At 46.6% G+C, this 26,196-nt stretch overlaps 1 protein-coding gene across 1 annotated transcript in view; it reads right to left on the bottom strand.

The window, feature by feature from the left end:
- Positions 1–26,196, bottom strand: part of Col22a1 (collagen type XXII alpha 1 chain) — a 210,689-nt gene that overhangs the window by 147,968 nt on the left and 36,525 nt on the right. Inside the window, exons 6-15 of the mRNA XM_041672342.1 lie at positions 25,139–25,414; positions 21,565–21,645; positions 20,370–20,486; positions 15,534–15,578; positions 14,385–14,447; positions 13,405–13,443; positions 4,039–4,092; positions 3,822–3,875; positions 2,671–2,724; positions 2,103–2,147 (exon numbers count right to left, since the gene is read on the bottom strand). Coding sequence (XP_041528276.1) covers positions 2,103–2,147; positions 2,671–2,724; positions 3,822–3,875; positions 4,039–4,092; positions 13,405–13,443; positions 14,385–14,447; positions 15,534–15,578; positions 20,370–20,486; positions 21,565–21,645; positions 25,139–25,414 — 828 coding nt within the window. The remainder of the gene's footprint in view (positions 1–2,102; positions 2,148–2,670; positions 2,725–3,821; positions 3,876–4,038; positions 4,093–13,404; positions 13,444–14,384; positions 14,448–15,533; positions 15,579–20,369; positions 20,487–21,564; positions 21,646–25,138; positions 25,415–26,196) is intronic.

The raw sequence follows: 26,196 nt of genomic DNA, 5'->3' as shown, positions 1-26,196 counted from the left end.
CTATAAGTGAGACCCAGCAGATAGCGTCACCTCTAAAGACCAAAGTCCTTGGGGAGTGGGTGGCTGACTGATGAGAACTTCATATGAGAGTATCGGGTTGAAAATACAAAACACAGGAGTACCTCCCCTCACCTCACAGGCCTTGGTTTCAGTCCCATAATCCACCAGACCCCTCAAACATGCAAGGGAGCACATCGGACACATGTCAGCTCCTGTGTTTTCTTTCATGATTCTTTTGACCTCAGAGCTATTTCCTGAGAAATGGAGGGCTATTCCTGGAGGACAAACTAGGGCTTTTAACAGATGAGAACTTAAAACCTCATCCAAGGTCTCAAGCTCAACTTAAAACCTCATCCAAGGTCTCAAGCTCAGCCCAGGTTATCTGGCTCCAACGCTGGGACACTTGTCATTTCACTACGTCTACCTCATCCTGAGCTATCCTGCCAGTGCAGAACACCTGTAGTGTCTCAGGCGCTCAGTGCTGACAGTCACCCACAACGGTCTGGTCACGGCCTTCCAGGTAGCACCAGGGCTCACAACGCACAGTCATTGGTACCATTAGCGGGTTTGTTCCTCTGTGCACCTTGGGAGAGAAATCTTTACACTTTGCTAACCATGCCATACCCAGCAGCCTGAACAATCCACCTGGGCTTCTCGGTCCCTCAAACACAGGGGCCTCCTTGTCCTACAGAGACCTCAGTTGTATCCCTCAGACACCTGACAAACTCTAAAGGAAGGTCTCTTTCCCAGTTAGGGAGACCACACTACAGTGACAGAGTGGAGGAGGATTCTCAGACACTGCATGCTGAGATGAGGCCCAGCAGCTGGAAGGACCTGTCTCAGGAGAAGATGGAAACTTCCTTCCTGCTGATGTAAGAAATCCAAGCGGGTCCTAAGAACACAAGCTATTTTAAGTGCACATCAGCCAAAAGAATTGGAGTGGGGCCCAATTCAACATGTTCACCAGTTAGGAAAATGGATATTCAGAGACATAAAAGACTCTAGAGATTCTTCCAGGAAACTCCCCCAGCTGATGAACATGTCTCGTAAAGTGAAAGATACAAAAACAACACACAAAAAGTAATGGCCTAGGGCTTGAGGGAGAACTCAGCAGTTAAGGATGCTGGCTGCTCTTGCAGAGGACTCGAGTTTGCTTGCCAGTACCTACATGACAGTTCACAACCTGCTGAAACTCTAGTTCAAAGAACTGGAACCCTTTTCTGAATCTTATGGGCACTGTGCATGCACACAGTGCATTACATACAAATAAGCAGGCACTCACAAAATAAAATAAATCATTCTAAATGTCACTAGCCTTCCTACTGCAAAGACAAAGAGGAATTATAGGACACAGACCAGCATACCTTATGAGACTGTGTGAAATGAACTAGGTACACATAAGGAAGTCTACAGGATTCTATCAGCATCTAGGCTGTGGATACACCAGAATGGGTAGCCTGGAAAGTAATTTTCACTACGTCCCAAGTGAACTGAACTAAAGTTAAATTATTTAATGAAAGCATCCCACTCAAGACTGAAGAAACATGCTATAGGGAAAGATAATGGGGTGCAGCCTTCCTGGGGGTCAGGGCCCACCTGAGGGCAGGTGACAAGTCCCAGCTCTAAGAAGAACTGGACTTTATCTGAGTCTTAAGAAGTTAAGTATGAACTAGGGAAGAGGGCAGTGAGAGGGAGGGGACAGGTTCTGTAGTCCCTAGCTTCCGGAAGAATGCTGAACATACATGGCATTACACAGATTGAAGGAGCAAACGAGAACTAAGAAATTATATAAGGTTCCATGTAAGATGTGAGTCCCTAAGGCCTCACCAACTAGGCCTTCTGAGCTCCAATTTAGGGAACTTTGGCTTGGAAAGTTGTACCTCTTCCTGGGCAAGACGACTGAAGGCCGTAGCACCGAGCCTTTGCCCATCTGTGCAGACTGTTTCCATGGTGCAAAATGAGCTAGCACATGCACACCTGCCACACACAAGTGCACACACAAACACACACACGCACATACACACACACAGTGAAGAGCCCCTAGCATGCTTTCTTTTTTTCTGTGGAATAGGCATTAATTGGCCAGTATGGACTCTAAATACCTTTTCTCCTGGAGTCCCCCTTTCACCTCGTTCTCCTTGGAGACCCTGGAGGGAAAAAAAGCAATGACACACCTCACAATGTGGCCGCCCAGTGCTCACCCTCTGGCAGCCCCCGGAAAAACTTCAGCTCACACCCATGTCCATGACAAGGTGGTAGAGAAGGTCCTGTGTCACCCAACTACATCCACCAGGAAGCCTGAATTCCTGCCTCAACCTGGACCTTGAACCCACACACTTCCAGACGTGCCCCTGGAATTGTTTCCCTGGCCAGTCCTCAAAGCTATGGAACCCAGCTCACCTGACGAAGGGAAGACTCCACCCTTTTTATGGAGTAGATGACTGTGCACTGTGCATGTGGGTGGAAATGACTTACACCAAGTGTCATACTCCCAGGCTCTGCCCTGCTTCATTAGGAAAGGGGACCCAGGAACGTGCACTTAAACTTGTTCCCCTGGTGACACAGGAGTCTCATAACTGTATAGACTGAGGTGAAAGGCGGGCTGGAGAGCCAGCTGCGGACAGCTGCGCAGAGGGACAGAGCCACCTCCCAGCCCCACCATTTACTTACCGGAGCTCCAACGTGCCCAGAAGGTCCTGGCAGACCAGGGGGTCCCTGAGGGCCCTGCAGAAGAGTCCACAAAAGAAGAATGGGATGGAAAAAAGGACAAGTGCTTCTCAACATTCTTTTTAGAAGGACACACTGCTTCTTATGTCACAGGTGCTTCCCACACTGCCTGTACCGCAGTGCCCGGTGGACACTCCCTGTCCTCATGCCTGGTCAGAACACTCACAGCTCTTCCTCCCACCTGATGCGTAGTGAAGCCACAATCACAGGAAGGCATGCTGTGGCTTCAAGGAAAGGCCGATGGCATGGCCTCGGAGCCATCAGGAACCTATATATAACAGTCCCACTGCCACTTGCCCTAAGTCCCTCAGCCTTCTTTCTCATGGTCTGACCCAGACAGGTGGGTGGCTTCTGACTCTGTGCAGCTGATTGCTGTGGCTGAAGTTTTCAGGGAGCCACAGGATTTGTGCAGCCTGGACAAGTCCTGTGAAAGGATCTACCAGAATTCTGAGCACAACCTGGTTAAGCAGAAACTTCCGCCATCTGAGACAACACATTTGTATATATCTATGAAAACTCTACTAGAATAAAAGAATTGGGCATTCCTTCTGTCAAAGCTATCCCAACTTTTATAAACTACGCTACAGCAACAAAAATGCAGTTCACATACACACACCACTCCCACACTCTGCCTCCAACCATACACCATACACAACACTACACACACACACACACACACACACACACACACACACACCTACACGCTTTAGTGTTTCACTGATTTTAGTTGAAAACAAAGAAAAATAAAAAAGAATGCCTGGAGCCATAAGTATGTGAATGCTATGTACATTACAATGGCATCCAAATCACTGGCTGCCAAGCACCAACTGAAGAGGATGAGCAAGCTCTATCTGGATTAGCATGGAAAGTCTCTATTGCTATAGAGAATAATACATTTTTCAACTGTATGACCAGTTTCTGTTAAGAATGCTTGAGGAATTATAAATATGTAGACATATATCCATCTGTATAAAGTTACATGAGAAAGAGGCAGAAACCGATCCAAGCACCTAATCAACATCTAAAGCAGCTGGTTTGCACCCCTGAGAACTGTCTGTACCCTGAGAACATAAGCAGCTCCCAGCAATACTTACCCGCATGCCCACCTCTCCAGGCAGTCCCGGCTCTCCCAGCTCTCCAGGTTCGCCCTGAGCAAAATCGTCACATGGTCATAGTCAGCACGATGCAGGCCCCAGGCACCCCAAAGTGGCTCCCAGATGCCTGGGGTATCCATTCCCCACAGCCCAGAACCCATCACAAGTGAGCCACCCACCAGTGATGAAGAACTACAGTGGCAAAAACAGAGCTTACTCTCACGCCTTTACTGCCATCTCTGCCGGGCGGCCCAGGTGGGCCCAGGGATCCCTGAAAGAGAGAAAGAGAACACCCATTGGCATGAGATAAAGACAGCAGTGGGGCAGTGGAGAAAGCATCAGACAGGAGGAGGGGCTGGAAAACTATGAGCGTTCCTGTAGCCTCAAATACACTCTGTTGACCACAGTTCTCCATTCCATCTTTGCCTGTATGAAGAGACAGCAGTGACCCAGAGCTTGGTGGGAGATGGGCAAAAGCTCCTGGGAACCTGAAGAATAAACCTCAGTCATATACAGAATGCACAAAGGAGTCTTCTGGGAAACAGTGGCTATGTCCAGGCCACTGTGGCCTCCTTTTCTTTTACCATGGACTCAGAAGAGTTCGAGGGTCAATCACGCGCAAAGAACAAAAAGAAAAAGCTAACAGAGTATTTGGTCAGCAACTCCTATCTATCCGGGGTTTGGGGAAAGGAGAGACATTCCATTGGTCCCCAGGTCCATTTGTCCATCCTTACCCAAGTATAATGAGACACATGTCTACCTGGGGAATTTTCCCAAGAGGAAAAACATTGCCCCAAGCGAACAAGGGTTTCTGTGGTCAGTCACTTTCTAGGACACAGGGGGCTCAATGGGGTCTTTTTGGATCAGACTGTCACTTATCTTCCCTGGGGAATGCCACCATGGCAAGGTGTCCATGGCTTCCATTTATCCATCAGCAAACTGGGAAGAAACCACCTTGTTTGGTTCTCCCGGGATAGGAAGGGCTAATCATTTCAGGTAGAGGTGAGTCCTGAAGAGACTGGACATTGACTGGATGCAAATAATTGCTGTCATACCTAGGTCTGTCAGGGAAGAGTCAACAGCGATAGTAGAGCCATAACAATTCCGATTTATTAAAGAAACAATGAAGGTGCTGCCCCCCTGGGTTGATCGTTATTGCATGTCTACCATGAGCCTGGCACTAGGTGGTCTGGGGTCACCTCTGAGTGGAACTCATCCCCACAATCAACATTTATCCACACTTCACTTAGCTCTCAAAATGAAAGCACAGGAAGGTGAAGCACTTCACCCAAAGTCACAGTTTTTACGGTAGAAAGCTTGACTTGGGGCCCCAGAGAATGCCTCTTCACTCTGCTGCCGCATCTGGACACATCGGTTCAGTGATGTTTCACAGTCCTACATATAGACCAAATGCCATCATCACAGAGCATAGAGTGGTTTCTCAGGCCCACACGGAAGCCCACATGACAAGAGGAGACAGGTTGGGGGAGTTAACGCCTGGGTAAGCCATCACTGTTCCCCTCTCGGGGGACCATGCTCTCCCCCTTCAGCCTCAGCAAATCCCACTGTGCTGGAAATAGTGCAGTCTCTTGACATCATGGGAGCTAGAACATCAGCACAGGTCCATGAGGCTGAAATGAAGGTCACATATAGGGAAAGATAAAACCCCATATGCTCTAACCTCTCTCCAAGGCCCAGGTCTCAGATCCCTTCCTTCACTACTCATCCATCAGAAGTACCCCAGCCTCCCTAACTTCATATCCCTTGATCCTAAAAAGTTAAGTCCAAAGTCCTCCAAAAGAGAAACATCACAAAAAGGTAAGTACCTCCCCTGAGGAATCCCCCACCCCCTGCAGAGTGCTTCCCTCAGAATGAGGCCTATCTAGGCACAGAGGGCAGACTTCTCCTGACACACTGGTTACCCACTTGAAATAGCGTGTTCTTGAAAAGGCCTGTCTGTCTTCCGGCTCCTATGGGTTTGGATATCCTGCAGCTGAAGGCAGGCAAGTGGTATCAGAGTGCTTCCCTCAGAATGAGGCCTATCTAGGCACAGAGGGCAGACTTCTCCCGACACACCGGTTACCCACTTGAAATAGTGTGTTCTTGAAAAGGCCTGTCTGTCCTCCGGCTCCTATGGGTTTGGATATCCTGCAGCTGAAGGCAGGCAAGTGGTATCAGAGGGGCTCCTGCCTTGGGAATGAAAGTGAGGGCACAGCAGGGCACAATTGGCCCGTGGGGAAGTCTAACAAAGGGAGTCATGAGTGTGAGCTGTGACAACACCCAAGAGAACTCTGGAGAGTTCCGGAACCTTTGCTTGTCCTCACAGTTGTCTCTTTTGTAGCTTGTTGGTTGCATCGCAGGGACACCCAGGGGAGGCCCTTGAGTCTGGACCAGACATTATCTCTCTGAGATGGGAAACAAGAGGATATGGCACCAGTTCCTGACAAGGCACCAGGGCTCTGCGGATGTTCTCTGGACATCAACCCTTTAGCTTTTTTTTTTTTTGGTTTTTCGAGACAGGGTTTCTCTGTGGTTTTGGAGCCTGTCCTGGAACCCTTTAGCTTTTAAGGGAAGGTTGTGATGGACCTTTGTTCCAAAATGAATCTTGGTCATATGGTCCACCCGAGCATTGTGAACAGCCCTGTATAGAGGAAAGAGAATGGTCTCAAGGGCTGGTACACTGAAGCTTTAAGGTCTCCCACATATCTCAGTCTTGATGGCCTAAGGCAGGCTAGGGACAGGTTTAGAGTATGTACGTATGTATGTATGTATGTACAAAGATACAGTGTGCACCTTTGGGGGCTGTACACCTCACATGAGAAGCTGGCCTGTCCAAGACCGTGGACAACTTGGCAGCTCAGTTTTAGACGGCTGTCTAACAGAAGTGATCCCATAATTTTAATACAAGTGTGGGCTACTACTCTTTGTATAATTAATATTGGAGGATTATTTTCTAAGTCAGAACATATAACAACTCCCCCCACTCTCCTCTCTCACTCAAATACAAATGTGTGTTATAAATTTTTATTTTTTAAAATTAAAATATACCATTTTTACTTTTGCCTTTCCTCTAGCCAACCTGTCCCATGTATGCCACTTCACTCTCCTTGATCTTTCTCAAATTTATGGCCTCTGTTTCTTTGTTACATAAATGAGTGTGTATGTATTTGTGTGTATGTGTTCCTAACACCTACCAAATCTGTACGATGCTACATATGTGTGTGTGCGTGTGCTCCTAACACCTGTCCAATCTGTACAACACTAAGTTAGCCAGTAAAGAGTAGACAGCCACCCTGAAACTGGTAAGGTCAGTATGGGAAGATGTTCAAAGGGAATTTGCTGAATATCCACAATGAAGTGTCAAAAGATAAGCCAGAGAAGGCAGGTAGGAAAAGAAAGGAAGAGAGAGGTCTGATCTTCCATGTACCCTTCGTGGTTGTTAACTTCGCAGAGAAACACATTTATTTCCTCCTAAAGTCTGAATGTCTGTTTCCTGAAACCTAATCCCCATGCAGTATTATCCAGAGTCAGGACCCTTGGGAAATGGGATTAGTAGCCTCACAAAAGAGGCTCATGGGAGTTTGTTGATCTTTTCTGCCATGTCAGGACAGAGCCATAAGCTGCCATTTATAAAGCACACATCCTTTGGTTGACACGGACAGCAGGCATTGCCATCTCAGACTTCCTAGTCTTTAAACAGTGACCAATTCATTTCCGCTATGTAAAAATTATCTACATAAGGTTGAAAGATGTTGTGAGAGGGAGAACCGCCTTTTTCTGAAGTGCAGCCATTGGTAGGTTCCCTATGCCCCAGTAGATGATGCCACACCTACGCTAACTACATACAGGTAGCACTAACTGGACTCTGTGGGTTAAAATGAAAAGAATGAATGAATGAATGAATGAATGAGGGAAGGAGATGTGATAGGTTTCTAGGAGGAACGGATATGATCCACATACACCATATACATGTATAAAACGTTCAAGAGTAAATTAAAATTTACCCCATTCCTGGTCTTTGGTTGTAGCATCAGTATTAAGCTAAAATACATTTCCTCCTGTGTCTTGACTTCATTGACCGCAGATGGCATGACACAAGGAGGAACCCTGCTTCTAGCCCAAGGGTGGCCAGGAAATGCTTTCAAGACAGGAAACTTCAAACCAAGCATGGTGCTGCTGTCATTTTGAGTGGCTTTCTAAGCCTGCACATTTCAGTTATGAAAGGGAAATCATCACTTGGTCTGTTAGAAAAATTTCAAATAGATACATCGCATACATCCATTAAAAGAAGACAACCAAGGCTGCTGGGAGAGGTATATCCCACGCCTGGAATTCTGACCCAAAATTGTAGTTCTGATTCCAAGTTCAGACTCTGACTCCTCTGACCCATGTGACTGTCTCCAGGATTCCATCGGCAGTGCCACAAAAGACAACATCTAGCAGGACATTACTCATCCACTGACGCCCCCTTGCCAGTTTCCAGAGCCTTGGGGGGATTTTCCATACTTTATTAGCCAGATGTAATTACTGGAATGCAGATGTCTCTTGCTCGCCTGAGGAGATGATGCCATGGCTCATTCCTAAGTGTCCTCAGCTGGAGAAACTGCACCAATGTGATTCTTCATCTACTTGGCAGCAGGCATGTCAAGCCAACCCTCTGAAGAAAGTATTAGGAATGTTCTAGACAGTGACCCTCAAAGTAAGAGGATCCTGGGCCGGCACTAGCAGCACTGCCTGGAACCTTTTTAGGCAGTCATGTTACCTCATCCATGGCAGTCTTAATGAATGAGACACTCCAGGAACCACTTCTCAGCACAGACAAATTCAGACTATAGAGTCAGGCAACCTGATATCAAACCCAGCCATGACCACATAGATTGATAAAGCCAGCAGATCCCAGATCTACTGTAAGATGAGGACAAGAATGTCCAGCTCAAAAGTTAAACAAAACAGCAGTGCAAGACTCCTGAGAGGTAGTAAGTGCTTATAAACTCTTGATGCTGCTATTTACACTTAGATGTCATGTGAATTATTTTAGGTGAACTGGAGTAAGGACTGGACCTCTACACTGGCACCTGGGAGATACTGTCAGTGAATACTCCCTCCGATGCCTATGGTCTTAGATGCTGCAGAACTCCTCCTTGGGGGAAGAACACAGGGGAGCTCTGACATTCTGCAGCTGCCAACCCCATGGGGATAAGAAACTATTTGTGATGAGGGTGCAAAAGATGTCATTTGGTATTAAAAACAGAATACTGCCAGTGTAAGAGTAATTACACATAATGCATAAGTTCTTTTCACAAATGTAAGTCATTTATTTTAGTTATTAGTTCATTTAATCCTTGCAAAAACCCATATGGTTCTAGTACTATTATATTTGCCAAGTCACAGTGGAGAAAAGCCAGGGTTACAGAGCTGAAGTCATGATGAAGTCATGGTCCTTTGCCAAGCAGCTGCTAAGCGGCTGAGCTAAGGTCTGGACCCAGTAAACCAGATGTCTCCCACTTAGCCTTGCCTGATACAGTCCAGCAATCCAACATTAACCTCATCCATTTAGGGTCTCAACCTCTCGTTTGAAGTGCTTGGCCTTGAGATTTATCGAGCATCTGTGTGTTAGATGAAGGGAGAGGGAAAATTGACAACTTCCCCTATTCCATTTCAGTCCTGGGCTCAAAGACTCTTGAAAAACCAAATCTCTTCCTAGGTGCCATTCAGCACCACAGACAGTTCCTAAAGCAGCTTTGGGGATTTCAGTATTTGCCCTCAGCCTCCAAGGATATGTGAAGGCATACGAACAAACAAACTTCCCCCTAAATCCTTTCATTTTTGTCAAAGCAGGAGAAATTTAGTCATAGCTCCCCAACTCGGTAACCACATAATTCACATTAACACGGAAGCACAAGCAAGGGGCAAGGAACGGATGACACTGATGAGCAAAGGTTCAAACAAAGTAGCATGTGCATAAACACAAACGTCATTTGTATCTTCCTACTCAAAAGCTCTACAAAGAAATCGTTATATAAAACAAGCTGATTTACATACAGAACAGTTTTGAGGGTCAAGAACTCCTGGATACCAGCATTTCCTCCAGAAAAGGACAGAATGACCGTGCATGTATTGGAGACCCCCAGCCTCAGTATAGTCACTGACCTGCTCGATTATCTTAGACGTAATCCAGCCTTCTTCAAAATGTTTAGACACTAAAAACTGAATTGTGTTAAAAGGCTAAGCAAGGGCTGATGTCATGAGTTTGACCATCACATGCTACCGTGTCATCAGACAAAGTCCAATCCACACTCTAGACAAAACCATCACCATTGGTCAATGAACCTGCATAACTGTCATAGCTAACAACCCCTTCTGCTTCCAGAAAGAAACAGCAAATTAAAGGCATAACCATTATTCCTTGCGATATCCTATGATTCTCATTTCCCAGACACCCCGTGTCTCCACCCAGATGGAGAACTTAGAAACAACAGTAAACTGTTTCAAACAGTCTTGAATGCTGTAGGTCCAAGGCCAAGACACGGGTAGATTCCCAGTCTGACAAGGCTCACCCACTGGTTACTGGAGGAGTTTCTTGTTAGGCATGTGTATGACAGAAGGGGTAAGAGCGTCTCCCTTGGAGCCCTCTCATAAGGACACTGATTCCACTCATAAAGTTTCTAATCTTAAAACTTCATCACATTTCAAATGCCCAACTTCTAATACTATTGTTGGCAGATGGGGATTTGGACGTGTAAGGTTTTGAGTTTGAGGAAGCTCACATCCAAACATAATGTCTCTGGATGATTTTGGAAACTCATCTCTGGCCACTGTTCTAGAAGGAAAGACACCCGGATCATCCACACGTGGCAGGGCTCTGTTTCCATGTCCCACCCCACTCTGCAGTCTTTCTTCCCTCATAAACTCCTTTCACTTTGCAGTTTCAAAGGGGGCCTGATTCTGCAGGACTCTGGGGGCGGCTGCATCAGGCCAAAAGGGCCCATTCTTTTACAAAGTGGATGGCTCAAGGTGGGTGTGCCATGTGGGGATCAGAGAAGTGACAGCCTATGTACAAACCTACATGTCACCAGTATGGAGTCCTCTAATCACAGCAGGGGCAAGCAAGAATGTCCTTTTAGATACTGACTCTCTCATTTAGTCATGCAGAGATCGTAGTGGTAGTCCGGGTTTGAGGGTGAGAGTTGGATTGTATGTACAAGCACACACACATACACATGATGGAATTCAGAGCCTCAGGCACACTAGGCAAGTTAACTGATCTATATATATCTAATATATTTTTTTAAACAGAGTCTGGCTAAGTTACTCACGTTGGCTTTGAACCTGCCATACTCCTGACTTAGCGTTCCAAGTAGCTGTGATTATTTGCCTGCATGCCCGAGACTGATTTGTGATATTTCTTTATCCCTAAACACCTATCCTGGCCTCTGCCCACTCCACTTTACTCATAGGGGCAGGCACCTCTTCCCACCCTCCATAACCTGGGTTACATATATTTCACAGAATGTCTTGAAAGGTGACAAAATACTTTATTTCTGACCATTTGTCATAATCCTAAGCATGATTTTGCAGTGTAGGACTCGATTGCGTTATTCATGTGTATAGCCACATTTTCGTGCTATACCCCCCACATTACCATCTGTTTCTAAGTACATATATCAACTATTCACATGTGTTTCTCTTATAGTCTGTGAGGATTTGGTATGTAAGCATGCATTTCATGATGTTTCTCAGAGCAAACCCCGAAGGGAAAGTGTTAAATAAAGATGGGCTCTCCCTGAACACCTCTTCCATATTTTCATAGACCAGAATTGTATGACATCATCAGCCTGTTCAAGGAGCTGATATGACCCAGTCTAGGGCACAGCAGCACAGCATCTGTCCCCACAAGAGCCAGTGCTCCAATAATGTCAGTGACACATATGTTGGCCATGAAGTCTTGTGGATACCACTCAAGGGCATTTGCATCAATTTGAACACATTAGTAATAAATGCATAGTCACTTGTAACGCGCCTCATGTTACATTAGGGATAAGAAAATCACTTCTTCCCCTTAGAGTAATCTAACTAAGTGTGAGGGAGCCAGTATTTGACTCCTCTACTTCACTCTCCCTGTGTCTCCTGCCATTCCTTGTCTGTTGTTTGAATCTAAACCTACGCCTGTCTGAATGTTGTCTAGTGCATCTGTCTGTGTCTGTGTGCATCACTAACAAAGGGCTTTGTTTTTCCCAGAATGCATTACTGGGGTAAGAATTGTATACTGTACAGAAATCTTAAACAGAGTTTTCCAAGGGATGAAGTTACTGACCCCAACTGGTCCCAAGGGACCCAGATAACAAACTAGTGCTATTAGCAATGTCTGTATGCTGCTTTTTAACATTTTTAATATTCATTTCATACGGTTTATTTCAATGTATTTGCTGTTTCCCACATTTATTCCCATAACATGCACACACAAATGAACTCCTCTGATTCAGGAACACAGAGAGAAAGGTGTAGCTAATTTAAGATTACAATTATGTTGTAAACATTGATCATACGGGAAATCCAAGGCAAGTAGAGTAGGCTGTTACACTGTTCTCTTAAAGGCAGATTAAACAAGCACACGATTGCACAGCAGGATAGCAATCTTAAGTGATCTCAAGGTGTATTAAGTCAGGCTATGAGGTCCAGCAAAAGTTCCAGGCCCTTAGGATGTAAGAGACATTTTCAGAATAATGGAAATGTGTTGCCACGGGCAGTGACTGAAGTAGCATCCTTAGGGGCTCTTTGTTTTTATCTGTCTTTATTGATTACCATCCTAAGTGTTTCCTTGGAGAGTAAGTTGCACACTCCCCAAGGTCTGCTGTGCTGTGGTTGTTATTTAGAAGGGAAACAAGATACAACTTTCATAGCTGGAAACAAATCAGCCCTGCCACACACTCTCTTCCAGTCCTCTGTCTGTCCAGTCACAACACAGCAGCTCTATTCCTCATCTGTTCCCCCATTAAGTCATCTTTTGACCCATTCCCAAATTTCTCTGGACGGTCCCCTCTCAGATCTAGCTTCTTTTTGCTGATTGAGCATCCTCAGCCTCCTGACCACACAAAAACTTTTCACTGGTTTCCTATCACAATACATGAAATCTAAACAGGCTTTGATATCTGAGGTCCTACCTGGTGGTCCTCAGGTAGTGTCTCTGGCTCCATCTCCATTCTGCTGAGCATCACGAGTCACACTTTACCCTGAGCACAGTACGCCAGCTTCATCTGAAGCAAGCCCTCCTCCTGCTCCTCACTTCACTAGGGTGTCCTACCCACACCTCTACTTCTCAAGCACTGCTCCGGTGGCCTGTTCTCCAGGAGACATTCAGTCCCTTCTTTCCTCCTCTCTCAACCTCCATTATCTGTCTCCACCTGCTATCCCTTCCTGCAGTGTCTGCTTTTGCTCCCGCCATCCAACTTAGGAGACACCTAGAAGCAAGGCCTGCAGCCAGGAGCCTTCTGCCCGACTCAAATCCACAGAAGGTGACATAGCTATACACACCTCCCACAGATCTGCCCTGAACTCTGAAAGAAACCAATAAATGGAGGCTTACCTTCTCACCCTTTTCTCCTTGGATGAAGGGTCCTCTCCCCTAGAGAAGGAAATCAGAAGACACAGGTCTGAGGGGGCATCTATGTAGTGTGGCATCACCCAAGAGCCTTTCCTTTGAAATCTATCAGTTGTACGTCCTGCCTCTTGAGGCTCTGTTGTTGGTTATTATGTTAATTGTTGTGTATCTTGGAGAAACCTTAAAGAACTGACTCTTCTATCCTAAAGTATCTCTTTTTATGAACTGTTCTATTCTAAAGCCCATTGTGTCTGATAATCGTATGATCGTTCCCATTTTTGTTTTATAATTTCAAAATGTTTATTTTCAAAACTCCTTCCTCATTGTGTGTGTGTATTTGTTCATGTGTGTCAGTGCATGTGTGTAACATTCGTGTATGTGTGTCTGTGTGTGTGGGTGTACATGCATGCACACTTGTTGGGGATAGGACTCAGGGCCTTGTGTCTGCTAGACAAGAGGTCTACTATTGAACCACACTCCCAGTCCCCTACTAGTATTCTTGAAGCTCCCCTAGACAGGGTTGTAATCAGACATATCTATACCTTGTCTGAAAATCTGCTTTTTAGTTGGTCTATGTAATACACTTGTTAATAATGCAATTATTGACAAGAGTGATTTATATACATTAGAACAAGCATGTGAGATGGCCAGAGTGAAGGGGACACTAAAAAGTGGCCAGTTTCAGGCATCACCGGGGTAACACTTTGGCAGAGCAGAATTCTGGGGATGGACAGAATGAAGTACAAGGCTAAAGAATACTATGGCATTGTCAAGCAGGTAGCTCTTCCTGGTGAAAAAGAGAGGTGCTTTCTCCCATGGCTTGGATGCACTCAGCGCCTGTATTTACCAGGTCTTTGGCCCACACCTGGTAATCAATGTAACCAGACTGGGATGCGTGGGGGAGCCCTGGGCCTCACATACCAGCCACATGCTCTCTCAAAGTAGAAAAGCAGCATCTTACTTACAGTATCTCCTTTTTCTCCCTTGGGCCCTGGAGCACCCATCAGTCCAATGGGTCCTGATTCACCCTGAAGGGTTAAGAAGCAAAATGAACGTCAGGTCAGATCCTCCCAAGCGCTCTCCCAGATTCTGTACTCTACTTGCCCTACTTCCCCAGAACTGATGCCATCCTGGGTGACTATATCATGAGGTTGCCTGCCCCAGCTTGGAAAGTAAAGAAGCACCTAAGTCACACTCCCTCACATTCATTGAATTTATTTCACAAATCCCTGGGCCCTGCCAGACCTGGGCAGTTTTGAGTACAGAGTCTTTGAGTGAATGTTGAAACAAACTTTTATCATGATGTCAACCTGGTGCTGAGAAGGTCTGTACTAATACCATGACATGGAAAACAGACAGAAAAGAGTGAGAATGAGAGACAGAAAGGCCAAGGTTGGGAAGGAGGAGGGCGGTATGGAGAGGACTGTAGTGCTCAGATGTGATGATAGAGCTCTTCGCCCAGAAGAAGACAGAAGCAAGAAAAGTGAAGACATGCAACGGCCTCTTTCTCTACCATCACCCTCAGCCCCAGACAAGGTATTAGTTGTGCAAAAGTAAAGACTTCCCACGCTGCCATATAGTTGGTACCTCTGGCCATCAATGTTCAAAGACCGAAACAGTGATGGAGAAGGTAGCATGCTGGAGAATGTGGGAGGGGGAAGAAGCTGCTTGTGACTAAAGACGGAGTACTCTGCACGAGCACCTGACTTCGTGCAACTACCGAGTTTGCAAATTTTGTGCACAAGAAATGCATACAATTTATACAACTTAAGTAACTTCTAAAGCCCAAGTCCTAAATGCTTCTTGAAACAATCAAGTTGCAAGGACTGATGCAGGATTAACTGCCTCTGGAGAGTAGAGCCTGTTGGAGCACATGGGCTATGAACCTGAGCCGGGGCAACCCTGCCCTTCTTTCTGTAAACTTTTAGGCTAAGAGGTGCAGGTCTGGAAAGGTCAGAGTCTCATAGCTTGAATCTCATGCCACTTGTTCTTACTGTAGCATCTTAACTTGCTCCAAGGCAACTCTGAGGCTTGTGGGACAGTGATATAACACACCCCTGCCATGTTTCCATAGAGGTTTAAAGCAAAGGACACTATACCATGTAGGTACTGACCTTCTGACCAGGGAGTCCCACAGGGCCAGCAAAGCCCCGTTCACCCTGCAGGGAGAAAGACAAGAAGAAACAATAAAGGTGATATATTAATTCTCCCCATCTCTCCTATGCACTAATTTTCTACTACTGGGCTCGAAATTTAGTCATATGCTAAGCCAGAAGGGTCAGAGAGTTGAGCAGGAAACAGTTGACTTCAGCTGAGAATCCATTCCCCAATTGCAAACATGCATGGACAACTTTCACCACGACCTCCCAGTGCAGCCACAGAAGGATCAAAGCTATAAACACACCGGGGAACAGGAAGGGAGTAGTCTATGTTCTCATCCATACATGGGAGCCAAAGATGCCACACATAGAGATCAGGGAGAAGAACAAGGGTTCCAGGCTGAGAAGTCAGAGAATGGAGATGGCACTGGTTAGAGGGGTCAAATTTCACTTAGATGGAGATAAACTAGATGTCTGTGAGGTGACTGATGTTCTCTTTAGCTTGACCCAGAATTCTGTATCTAAGAGGCACATTAGAGCATCAGTTTGTACCTTATAGATAAATGATATAATTGATCAATAGACAACATAAATGAGCATAAACAAAGTCATTTTATGGGCTATTATTTTCTCAGAATATGTAACTTATTTAGAAAGAAAATTATGATGCCTGCAACTATCAATTTGTGTAATGATTATTTACTAAAATACATAGCATGACAGGGCTAAGGCAATTTTTAGATACACGGCTGCATTCAGATTTTAAAATGTGTGAAAGATCTTGTTAGTGTGTTCACACATGCTCATTATGCTGCGGGCCCCTCTAATATTGCCAAGCTGAGAACAAACACATGATTCTTAGGCTATAAATAAAGATATCGCCATACTACTGGCCCATTTCTACCTAATCCCATCAATAATAATATTTTCACTCTTGTTCTAGTTTGCGTCTCTGTTGCTGTCATAAACACTCTGACATAATACAACTTGGTGAGGAAAATGTTTATTTCATATTCCTCTTCCAGGTGACAGTCCATCAATGTGGGAAGTCAAGGCAAGAACCCAAGCCAGGAACCTGAAGGCAATTACTGAAGAAGAGACCATGAAGAGATGTAGCTTGCTCCATCCAGTTTACTCAGTCCGTGTTCTTTAAAATATATTTTTTTCATGAGTTTTTTTGCTTAAGTACCATGTGTGTACCTGGTACTGACAGAAGCCAGAAGGGGGCATCAGCCACCCTGGAACTTGAGCTACAGATGGATGCAAGCCACCATAAGGATGCTAAGAATCAAACCCTGGTTCTCTGGAAGACCAGCCAGTGCTCTTACCCACTTAGCCTCCTCTCCAGCCCTTTAGTTTGCTTTGTTATACAGGCCAGCTCCAACTACCTTGAGCTTGGCCTGCCCACTTCAACCATAAATCAAAATCAATCATCAATCAAGACATTACCCCACCCACATGCCCAAAGACTGATCTGACAAAGGCTGTTCCTCAGTTGATGTTCTTCTTCCAAAGTGACAAGAAAGACTAAATGGTGTAACTCTATTCCTGGGTGCCCATTTACTTCAGAGCAATCACAGATGTCCTCAGCATGTGCACACAGGAGCTCCTATAGTGTCCTTCAGAACGTCTTGGACACTGTTCACATCCATCACCATGACTGATAACAGAGATGTAAACGTGGACCCCAAAGAATGGTTGACATCACTTATTAACTAAAATGAAAGACTTGAACAGCAGGAAACAAAGTGCGTGTAGCCAGAGCTCTGCCTTATGAAGAAGACTGTGATTTCCTGGGTCTCATGCTGAGTTTTTAATAGACACACAGATGCAGGAGGCAGGAGGCCACACCAGCTTCACAGGTGGTCAGGTAGCTCCTCCACGTGGCTTGTCTTCCATGCAAAGTGAGTAGGCCTTCTTGTCCGTCCACCTGCTCCTGTGAAGGTAGCTCCCTAGGACGATCCAGGTCCTAGAGTTTTCTCTCCCTAACCAGACTAAGACTTTCAAGGGCCATATCCTGCTGGTCTTAAAATCTCAGTGTGCAACACGGTGTGAAGGACATAGCAGGTGTTTATTGTCTTTGGCCAAAAGCTAGGACTAACGACTTGAAAAAAAAAACATAGGTTATCAGGTGATGTCACACAGAGTAAGAGGCCAAGAGTGCACAAACTGAGAAGCTCAATAGGGAGAGCCTCATTCTGCAAAGGGAATGAAAGGATGCGTGCCTTTCTCCCCTCACCACCATCTGTCCATTTTCCTATCCATCTACCTTTTCACACTCAATTTATTCATCAATTCAACCATTATCTAATAGTTGCATCTGTATCCAAAGGTGAAGCAGCCCCCAAACACAGACACTAGTCAATCTCTGTCAACTGGAATTTAGGATTGTGCTCAAGAAAAGAACAAGGAAATGTTATCAGCCCAGTGTGGCCATGGCTATAGTATACTGAAGCCTGGGAGAGAAAGGGGACTTTTCTTAGAAAAGAATATTGTGGAATATTATTTTAACTAGGCAAAAATGCATTACATTTGTTTATGCTGTAGAATATTACCTTAACTATGTGGAGGTAGGTTACATTTGTTTCTGATGCCTTTGTTAATGATGTCAAGATGTGCTTCAGTAAGCAGGGCTGTACTTGTTTAATTATGTGAAGATACATAGCATTTGTTTCACCTTGCCTGCCTAAGGCACCTGATTGATCTAGTAAAAAGCTGAATGCCCAATAACAAGGCAGGAGAGGGATAGGCAGGACTGGCAGGCAGAGCAAATAAGTAGGGGGAGAAATCTAGGCTCAGGAGAGAGAACCGGGAGATGAAAATAAGGGAGAAAAGGAGGGACATGCTCGAGGTCAGAAGCCAAGCTGCCATCAGCTAGCTAGGCACGGGAAGTAGGAAAGTAAGAAAGGAAGGAAGGGAGGAAGGGAGGTTGGGAGGGAGGAAAAAAGAGAAACAGATTAAAATAAGAGCTAAGCTAAAAGCGGACATTCTTAACTATTAAGAAGTCTGCATGTCTAGTTGGTGGCCTAAAGGAAGAAACCTGCTACCAAAGAAGGTTCTGGACAGTTATCAAAAGGGAATAACATGGGGGAAAAGGAAGCCTGGAGGGAAATCACAAGACCAACATGCTCGGCAAAGTTTCACTGCTCATCTTTCGAAGACGAGCAGGTGTCAGCCAGGGAAAGCTACTCAAGAAACGGAAAAGATGTTCCATGCAGAAGGTGCTGTATCCTCAAATGGCCAAAGATGAGATGAGTGTCCCTGCAAGAAACCAGTTTTTATTTTCCTGGGAACTATCAGGGAGAGATATTGAGACATGAGATTAGAAGCACTGGGGATGTGGCAGGGGTCACATGGGGATGGATGTAGTGAAGAGGTGTCCTTAAACCATGCCAAGGAGGTCAGTGGAGAGCCAAGCACTGGTGAGTTAGACATTGGGAAGATGAGTGGCAAAGGAAGTCAATGCCTCTTCAGATTCCCAGCAGTGACCACACAAGCTTGCATGGGACCCACTCAGACACAGACCTAAATCCAAGGGGAAGCAATGGCCTTGGGAGGGTGCGTTTGGGCACTGTGTCTGGGCACAGTGGCAGGAGAACAAAACCTCTCCACACCCTTTCCCTAACTGCAAGTGAGACTCAAGAGGATGAGGTTGTAGACAGCTGCCTCTCTGAGGTTTCTCTAGCATGTGGAAGAGATCTGTTCGCGGGCTGAGGCAGCCTGAGCCTAAGCCTGTAGATGGAAGACCAGCTGCCCAGCCTGAGTGTGCTGATCCCATCTTTCTGCTGCCTGTGTCTTCCCGAACCTAGACACTGGTCATGGGGTATCCTAATGATGCCTACAGCCTGACAAAAGCTCAAGGGATAATTAGTCGTTGGCAAGTTGACTTGGCAAAAAGCCCTTACTTTATCCATGTCTTCCCAAGAGCCTGGCTCTTTGCATAGAACAAGGGATGGGAGGTGTGAAGAACAACAGCAAGGGGGAAAGGAAAGAGAAGCGCATATTGGCCAGATGTTACATTCAAAGTGACTGATCCAGTTACCTCCAACTCTTGTTTCACTTGGGGCTGGGCGTCCCTAGTACTGGGCAAAGCCTCACAGTCCTTGTGTGTGGCTAGCGCCATGTGGGTGAGGACAACTGTTGTGGTAGAATAAGTCCCTGGGGGTACCAATCCAGAGGCTCTCACAGATACTGTATCCAGAGAGTTCTGCTCCTTGACAACCTTGTTCCTACTACTCATAATAGTAAATGTGTGTGTGTGTGTGTGTGTGTGTGTGTGTGTGTGTGTGTGTAAGACCACTACTGACTTATAGAAATTTAAAAACAAATAAATGAAAGCCTTGGGTACAAACCAAGAACTTAATGTGCCCAGTGGATATAAGTATGGATATTCACAAGCATGAGTACTTTGTAAAACTTAAAATGATAGCCAAACCTTTATTCATAAATATACATCCACACCCACACACCCCACACACATGTAATGACATATATTCAGATTAGTGTGTGTGGTTAACCAGAGGAAACAGCAAGAAGGATGAGGGCGTAAATAACAGCCAGGGAGACCCCATAACGCATTATTAGCTGCAGGAAAACATTAATTAGACCGACGTCTGAGAACCTCCCTTCCATCATGCACAAAAGTAAAGAAACAGACATTCCAAGGAACGCGATGGTGGTCTGAAAGCCACTGTGAGCTTGGAGCCACCCTGGTCCGGTAGGCCAGGTATGATGGGAAGCCGTCAACTTCAGCTCACTGTCAGAGCTGTCCTACCAACCAGCCTGGCCTGCCACACTCAGCTCTGATGCTACAGGGGGCTGAGGGAGGACGGTGAAAGCGGGGTGGATTACCTTTTCTCCGGCAGGGCATGAGCAGTTGATGGTCTTCAGGAACCCAATCTGTTCGCTACCAGGCGTGGGCAGCTGTGGAGGTGCAGGTGGAGGCTCTGTCACCACAGTCACCTGACACTGAAAGGAAGGGTCAAGGGGTCAGAATCTGCCGCCCCCTGGTGAGGAGCATGAGGTCTGGAACTGAAGGCACAGGACAAGGAAAGGAAACCAAAAGGCACCCAAGGGCACACGAGTAGACAGAACACATCTAGCAACAGGGTTCTGCTCTCCTGAGGCCTTCAAGAGGACAGGTTAGGCAGCCACGCCCTAGACAGTGGCCAGCTTAGCAACCTAGAAGAACCACTGAACCACCCTGGTTGCACGGCTCACCATGCAGGATGGAGACAAGGGTGTTTCCTTTATCATCTTCTGAGACGGGGGAAATGAGAACACTTAGGGAGACGCCCATCTTACTGTCTCCTACCTACACACTCCATAGCCTGACCCTCCTCTTCCTGCCCTCCCTAAAAATCTCAGCTTCCTTTGCCCCCTTTTTCCTTCCTTCTCCTCCTCTCTACCCACTCTTATATCAAGGTGTCTCCAGATCCCCAGCCCCTGCATACTGTAGGAGGGCTAAGAAGAGCACAGTAATGAAGGCCTTTCTGGGTCCCCGAGCCTGGCCCACCCTGGGAAACAGGTCCTATTCCAATTCCACATTTCAAGCATATCTTGGAAGCAGGATTTGGTAGAGAAATATGGAGGAAATGGGATATAAGGAGTGGGTGATGAGGCCTAAAGGGTGCAGACCCTGCATTCAAAGGCCTAGTTGGTGGGTCCAATCCTCATCTCAGGGGCCATTAGTGTTCTGAGTGCCACATTGCTGCCTGTCCCAAAGCACTGTACTTTCCCCTCCCCTGAGCACGGAATTCATCAGCTCATTGCGACCTGGGGGCACCCTCCATCCTCTGCCTTCCACACTTCCCCAAAGCTGGGTCACAGCTGGAAGCTTTGGGTCACCCTGACTGAAGCTCTGTTTAACATGATTTCCCCCAAACTCATGCTCTGTGTGAATGGTTAGAAGTAAAACATGAAGCTAGAATCCCCACACACGCTGGTGGCCAGTGCCTCCCTGGGATCAACTGCTAATTCCCAAACCCTGAACACTCAAGTCCCATATGCCATACACGTCTCCAGCCCAGTCTGCAGGTCTGCTCACCGGACCCGACGGGATGTCACAGCAAGTCTCCAGTTCCGCATGCCTCGAGTCACAGTAGATCACAATCCGCTGCAGGTCAAACTGCAAAGGAACAAGAGGAAAGAGGAAAGAACTGAAATCTCCCCCGTATGAGACAGTCCACTTGCTTTTGGAATCTTTCCCACCCTGTGCTGCTCTAGTGGGCTGCATAGGGAGGCTCTCCATTGTCTGTGCACCCAAATGCCATCTAGAGAAAGTCCCTTTGCATGGGAGGCCCACGCTTGTTTCCACTGTACAGGGATCATGGCCTTAGCCCCAGCAACACACACAGGCGCACCCACTCCTAGCCATTAACCACCACTGCGGCAACATAGTACATAGATGATGAGACAGTTTCCAGACGGAAAACTCCACATGTCCCTATTTTCATCCTTTGGGGGCATCTCCATACAGTAGCTTACATGAACTTTTGAGATAAATACCTACTATCCATTTCAAATTTAATACCCTCTACCTTGCCTTAAAAACTTAAAGATTTCAATATTTAAGAATAATAGTGAAGTATGCATATGTGTGTGTGTGTGTGTGTGTGCGTGCACACACACACACATTTAGCCACACTCCAGCCTGTGCACATGGCAGCAAGTTGTAGAGTGACTGCAGACTTGGCAACTGTCTGCTTTCTGGACCCCAGGCTCTTGCAGCCAGAGAGTGGTCTGCAGAAACCTTGCCTTGAGCTCTGGCTGAGATTATTGGATGTCGTGCGATCAATACAATTCAACAAACTCAGGCTGCTGCCTGGGCTCAGTTCATCCACCATCCACCCTGCTCTCTCGTCAGCTCCGTCAGCTCCCTTTTCTGGACTGACCTGGGTCTCTCCATACACTAAACTCTTTCCCATGCACTCACCCCTCAGAGTCCCACTGCCTAGGAGACTCTTTCATCCACTGTTCATAGGCAGGCTGCTCCCAGCTCCCATCTTCCTCTTGCTGGCCAGGCTCATGCCCCACCCCTCACCATTCATCCTCACAACAGGACCTGCCCGCAGGTCTACTGCATACCTCCACTCTCCACTCTCCAGCACCTATTTCCTCTGCCACAACAAAATCTCTGTGGGACAAGGCTCTGTTCTCTCTTGCCCCCAGCTCTAAAGCAGCCCCTGCCACAAGACAGATGTGGTCCAGGCAGATCATCACCGGATGAAAGAACCTTTAACAGACAGAACCGGTGGGTGAGGGGCTCTGTCTGTATGGGGGCTCCCCTGCCTTCTGCTTCTACCATGTGTTCCTCAAAGCACACCCCCTTAATGCCACCTGGCTCTCGACTGAAGGACGAGCAGATCTATGCATGTCTATTTCATTTCCTGTTGAGACACCAATCCAGACCGGGAGAAAATGAAAGACGGCATATTCCCGATTTTGAGCAATGCTGGTCTTTAGGAGATGGTCTGCTTTCTACATTAGCAGTGATCCACTGACCACAGCTGGGCCATCAGGCAATACTATAGAGCTGAGGTTGGGAGGAACCCCAAACTCCCACAACTGCCTTTGATCTGTGTTACTTTGCTACCTTAACTTTCCCCACCCACTGTCTGCCCAAGTCCCCAAATCTCCACTCCTGCTATCCTTCTGGGCCTCATTCCTGTCTGAGAGCCAAACTCAGGTTCAATCTACAGCAGCCGTGGGCTGAACTGAGCTACGGGTCAGATCCCAGCTCCCAGCCTCCCACCATACCCCCCACACCAGCACTCACTGAATGGCGCTTTGGTAACTCTGGTCTGGAAACTAATAGGGAAGAGCTGAAAGCGTGAGCTGGGCTCTTACCATGCTGAGTCTAAGGTTCAGCTATCATGGAGTCATATCAATTCTGCTATCCTCCATTTGCCTTTCAATGATATGGTCTCACAGAGCCACAGGGGGAACTGAAGGACTCACAGGATACAATGCCTGTCCCGCATCAAGCCTCGATAAGCTGAGGCCTCTTCCCGCTGTACCTAAGGCCCCAAACCATAGAGCCACAGGTATTCAAGCTCATGCTCTGGGAAGGATATAAAATATACTGACTCTTCCTCCAACCATTTAATCTAGAAACACAGCTAGGGATGAATGTCAGAAGCCCCCCGATTTCTTGGGGTTTGACACCAACAAACCTTTTTCACTGATAGAAAAAATAAAGTGGAATGAGAGGATCCTCCCACTTAAGGAACCGGTCCAAGTTCCAAGTGAAAGAGACACTGCCTTCTTGTGCATTTACAATGTGGAGCCAGTCCCTCTGTGTGCCTGCCTTTGCCTCCTAAGCAGGACTAAGTGACATCACAGTGCTACAGTGTTGCACCGAGTGAGGCCCTCAGAGCTGACAGCAACCATACAAGGGTGCACTGCCCAGAGACCACCAGAGTCTCTACCTGATGCTCAAACCGAAATAGAAGAGCAACAAACACTGCCCCACACGGGAGCGCTGAGCTCTCTCCGGTTCTTTGCTTAAAAACGGGACCGTGGCTAGATACAAAATTGGCTGGTGTCACAGCAGGGAAGTGAACAGCCTAACAATGTTCATGAAGCTGAGCCCTTCCAAGAAGGAAGATCACCTGTGCTTGCGTTTCTCGGAGCCAGGTTAAAGCAGCTGAGCCAGAGGTGGGGCCAGTGGGAACTGGTCAAAGGTCAAGGTTCATGAAAGGTTCATGAGGATCCCTGGGTTCCTCAGCCCATGGACACCTATCCTGAGACTTGTTTGGTTTGGACACTTATTCTTTAAGTTCCATGGTACACAATGCCCATGTCTACTGTGGCATTTTTTAAACCAGACTGAATGGTCTCATTGAATCTTCCTTTCATAATAACCCTGGGCTGGTTAAATTCATATATCTTTTCTGCTATTCAGGCTCAACATAACTGGATGCCTGCACTATCGCACATAGGCAAGCATATACAGAAGACAGAGAAGGAGCAGCCACCATAATGGAGCTTGCATTGACCCGAGAAGCTACTAAAACACACAGTAAGCACAACATGGGTGTTCTGCTGCTGCTTCTGCCACTACTAATATGGCCTGGCAGGATCAGGTTGCCATGCAAAGGATACAGCATTTAGGGCCTGCAAGCTCTTTCCATGCTTGTCCATCCCAGGATGGTGTGACACCACTTGAATATGATTTGTGATACTGTGTGTATTTGGCCCAAACTCATCAAAGTACTGCTGTCCCTTGGTACCCTAGAAGCCCTCCCCATAACATCCAATGATGTTGAGCCCTTTATTTTAAAGATTTCTAGTGTTATGCATGTCAATCATATGCTCCCTTATAGGCACCAGTATCACTAATGCCCAGCAGAGAGCCTAGCAAACAGAAGGATCACAATGAATACCATATGAATACAATCAGTGTGTATACAATGAATGGATGAGTGAATGAATGTGAAATCTGGACTCCAATTTGCAGCTTTCAGAGTCAAGGGTCCTCTCCCCTCAGAAAGTCCATGGTGATGATTGATAAATTGATGATAAATTGGAACTACAGACAAGGGAGACACTAAGGCACCTAGATTCTAGGGGTCTCTGATGGCCCTGGCACTGCCGACAAGAGCCCCTCGGGTACTCACGTCAATGGGCACACTGTCGTAGAGACGCTTGCCGATCACAGTCTTGCCCTGGATGTCGATGTTCTCCCTCTCCTCAATGGGCAGCGTCTGAACCAGCATGCAGTCAATGTAGAGGGACACATTCTGGGCCTGGATGCTTAGAGCCATCTTGTGCCAGTCACGGTCAAAGAGGTCATCAACTCGGGGACCTCGGAAGACCACCCTGACTGCGTCCTTCATGGCACCCACAGCATTGTACTCAACCGCCTTGTTCTCACCATCCAGTCGGATAGAGACCTAAGGAGACAGGCACAGAGAGTCCTTGAAGACCTAATACATCCCCTGGACATCATGAGACCAAGCATGGGCAGAAGTGGGGAGGGAGGAGTCAGCCCTGACAATGCTGACACGGCCAACTGTGCCTCTTGCACCAGGATGCTCAGAGCTGTCTGGGCTGAGGCCGGTTAGGTGCCGTTCTGGCCTCTGATTCCTCCTCGGCATGCTGGCATCAGTAGCCAATGTGTAGGCTGCTCAACCTGGACAATAATTAGATTGACTATGCTCAGCCACTAGGCAGAGATCATGTCCTCAGTATGAGAAGAGCCTACTGGGGCCTCTGTGAGACTTCAAATGACCAGTGAAGAAGGCCTGAGGCATGACACCAACCAGGAATCCTAACTAATCTCAGGGTCTCTTAAGACTTCTCATTTTTTTAGCCAGACGGTGGTGGTGCACGCCTTTAATCCCAGCACTCGGGAGGCAGAGGCAGGCAGATCTCTGGGAGTTCGAGACCAGCCTAGTCTACAAGAGCTAGTTCCAGGATAGGCTCCAAAACCACAGAGAAACCCTGTCTCGGAAAACAAAACAAAACAAAACAAAAAAAAAAAGACTTCTCATTTTTTTCAGACATTTTGATTGATTTATACTTACTTGCCTTTACAACAATAGATCAACATTTAAAGCTATCTTGTTTAGTAACTGTGCACATCTGCACACCTGTTTATTCGAAGTCCACTTTCCCATTCTTTTAAATAGACACTTGATCATTTCCTTTGTTAATCCCTATAATACCAGTGGCT

This window comes from Microtus oregoni, unplaced genomic scaffold (assembly GCF_018167655.1).
Source record: "Microtus oregoni isolate MIOR12 unplaced genomic scaffold, Mior012 000022F_ref0000154, whole genome shotgun sequence".
NCBI classification, from domain to species: domain Eukaryota; kingdom Metazoa; phylum Chordata; class Mammalia; order Rodentia; family Cricetidae; genus Microtus; species Microtus oregoni.
This window is presented reverse-complemented; position numbering and strand designations above follow the sequence as displayed.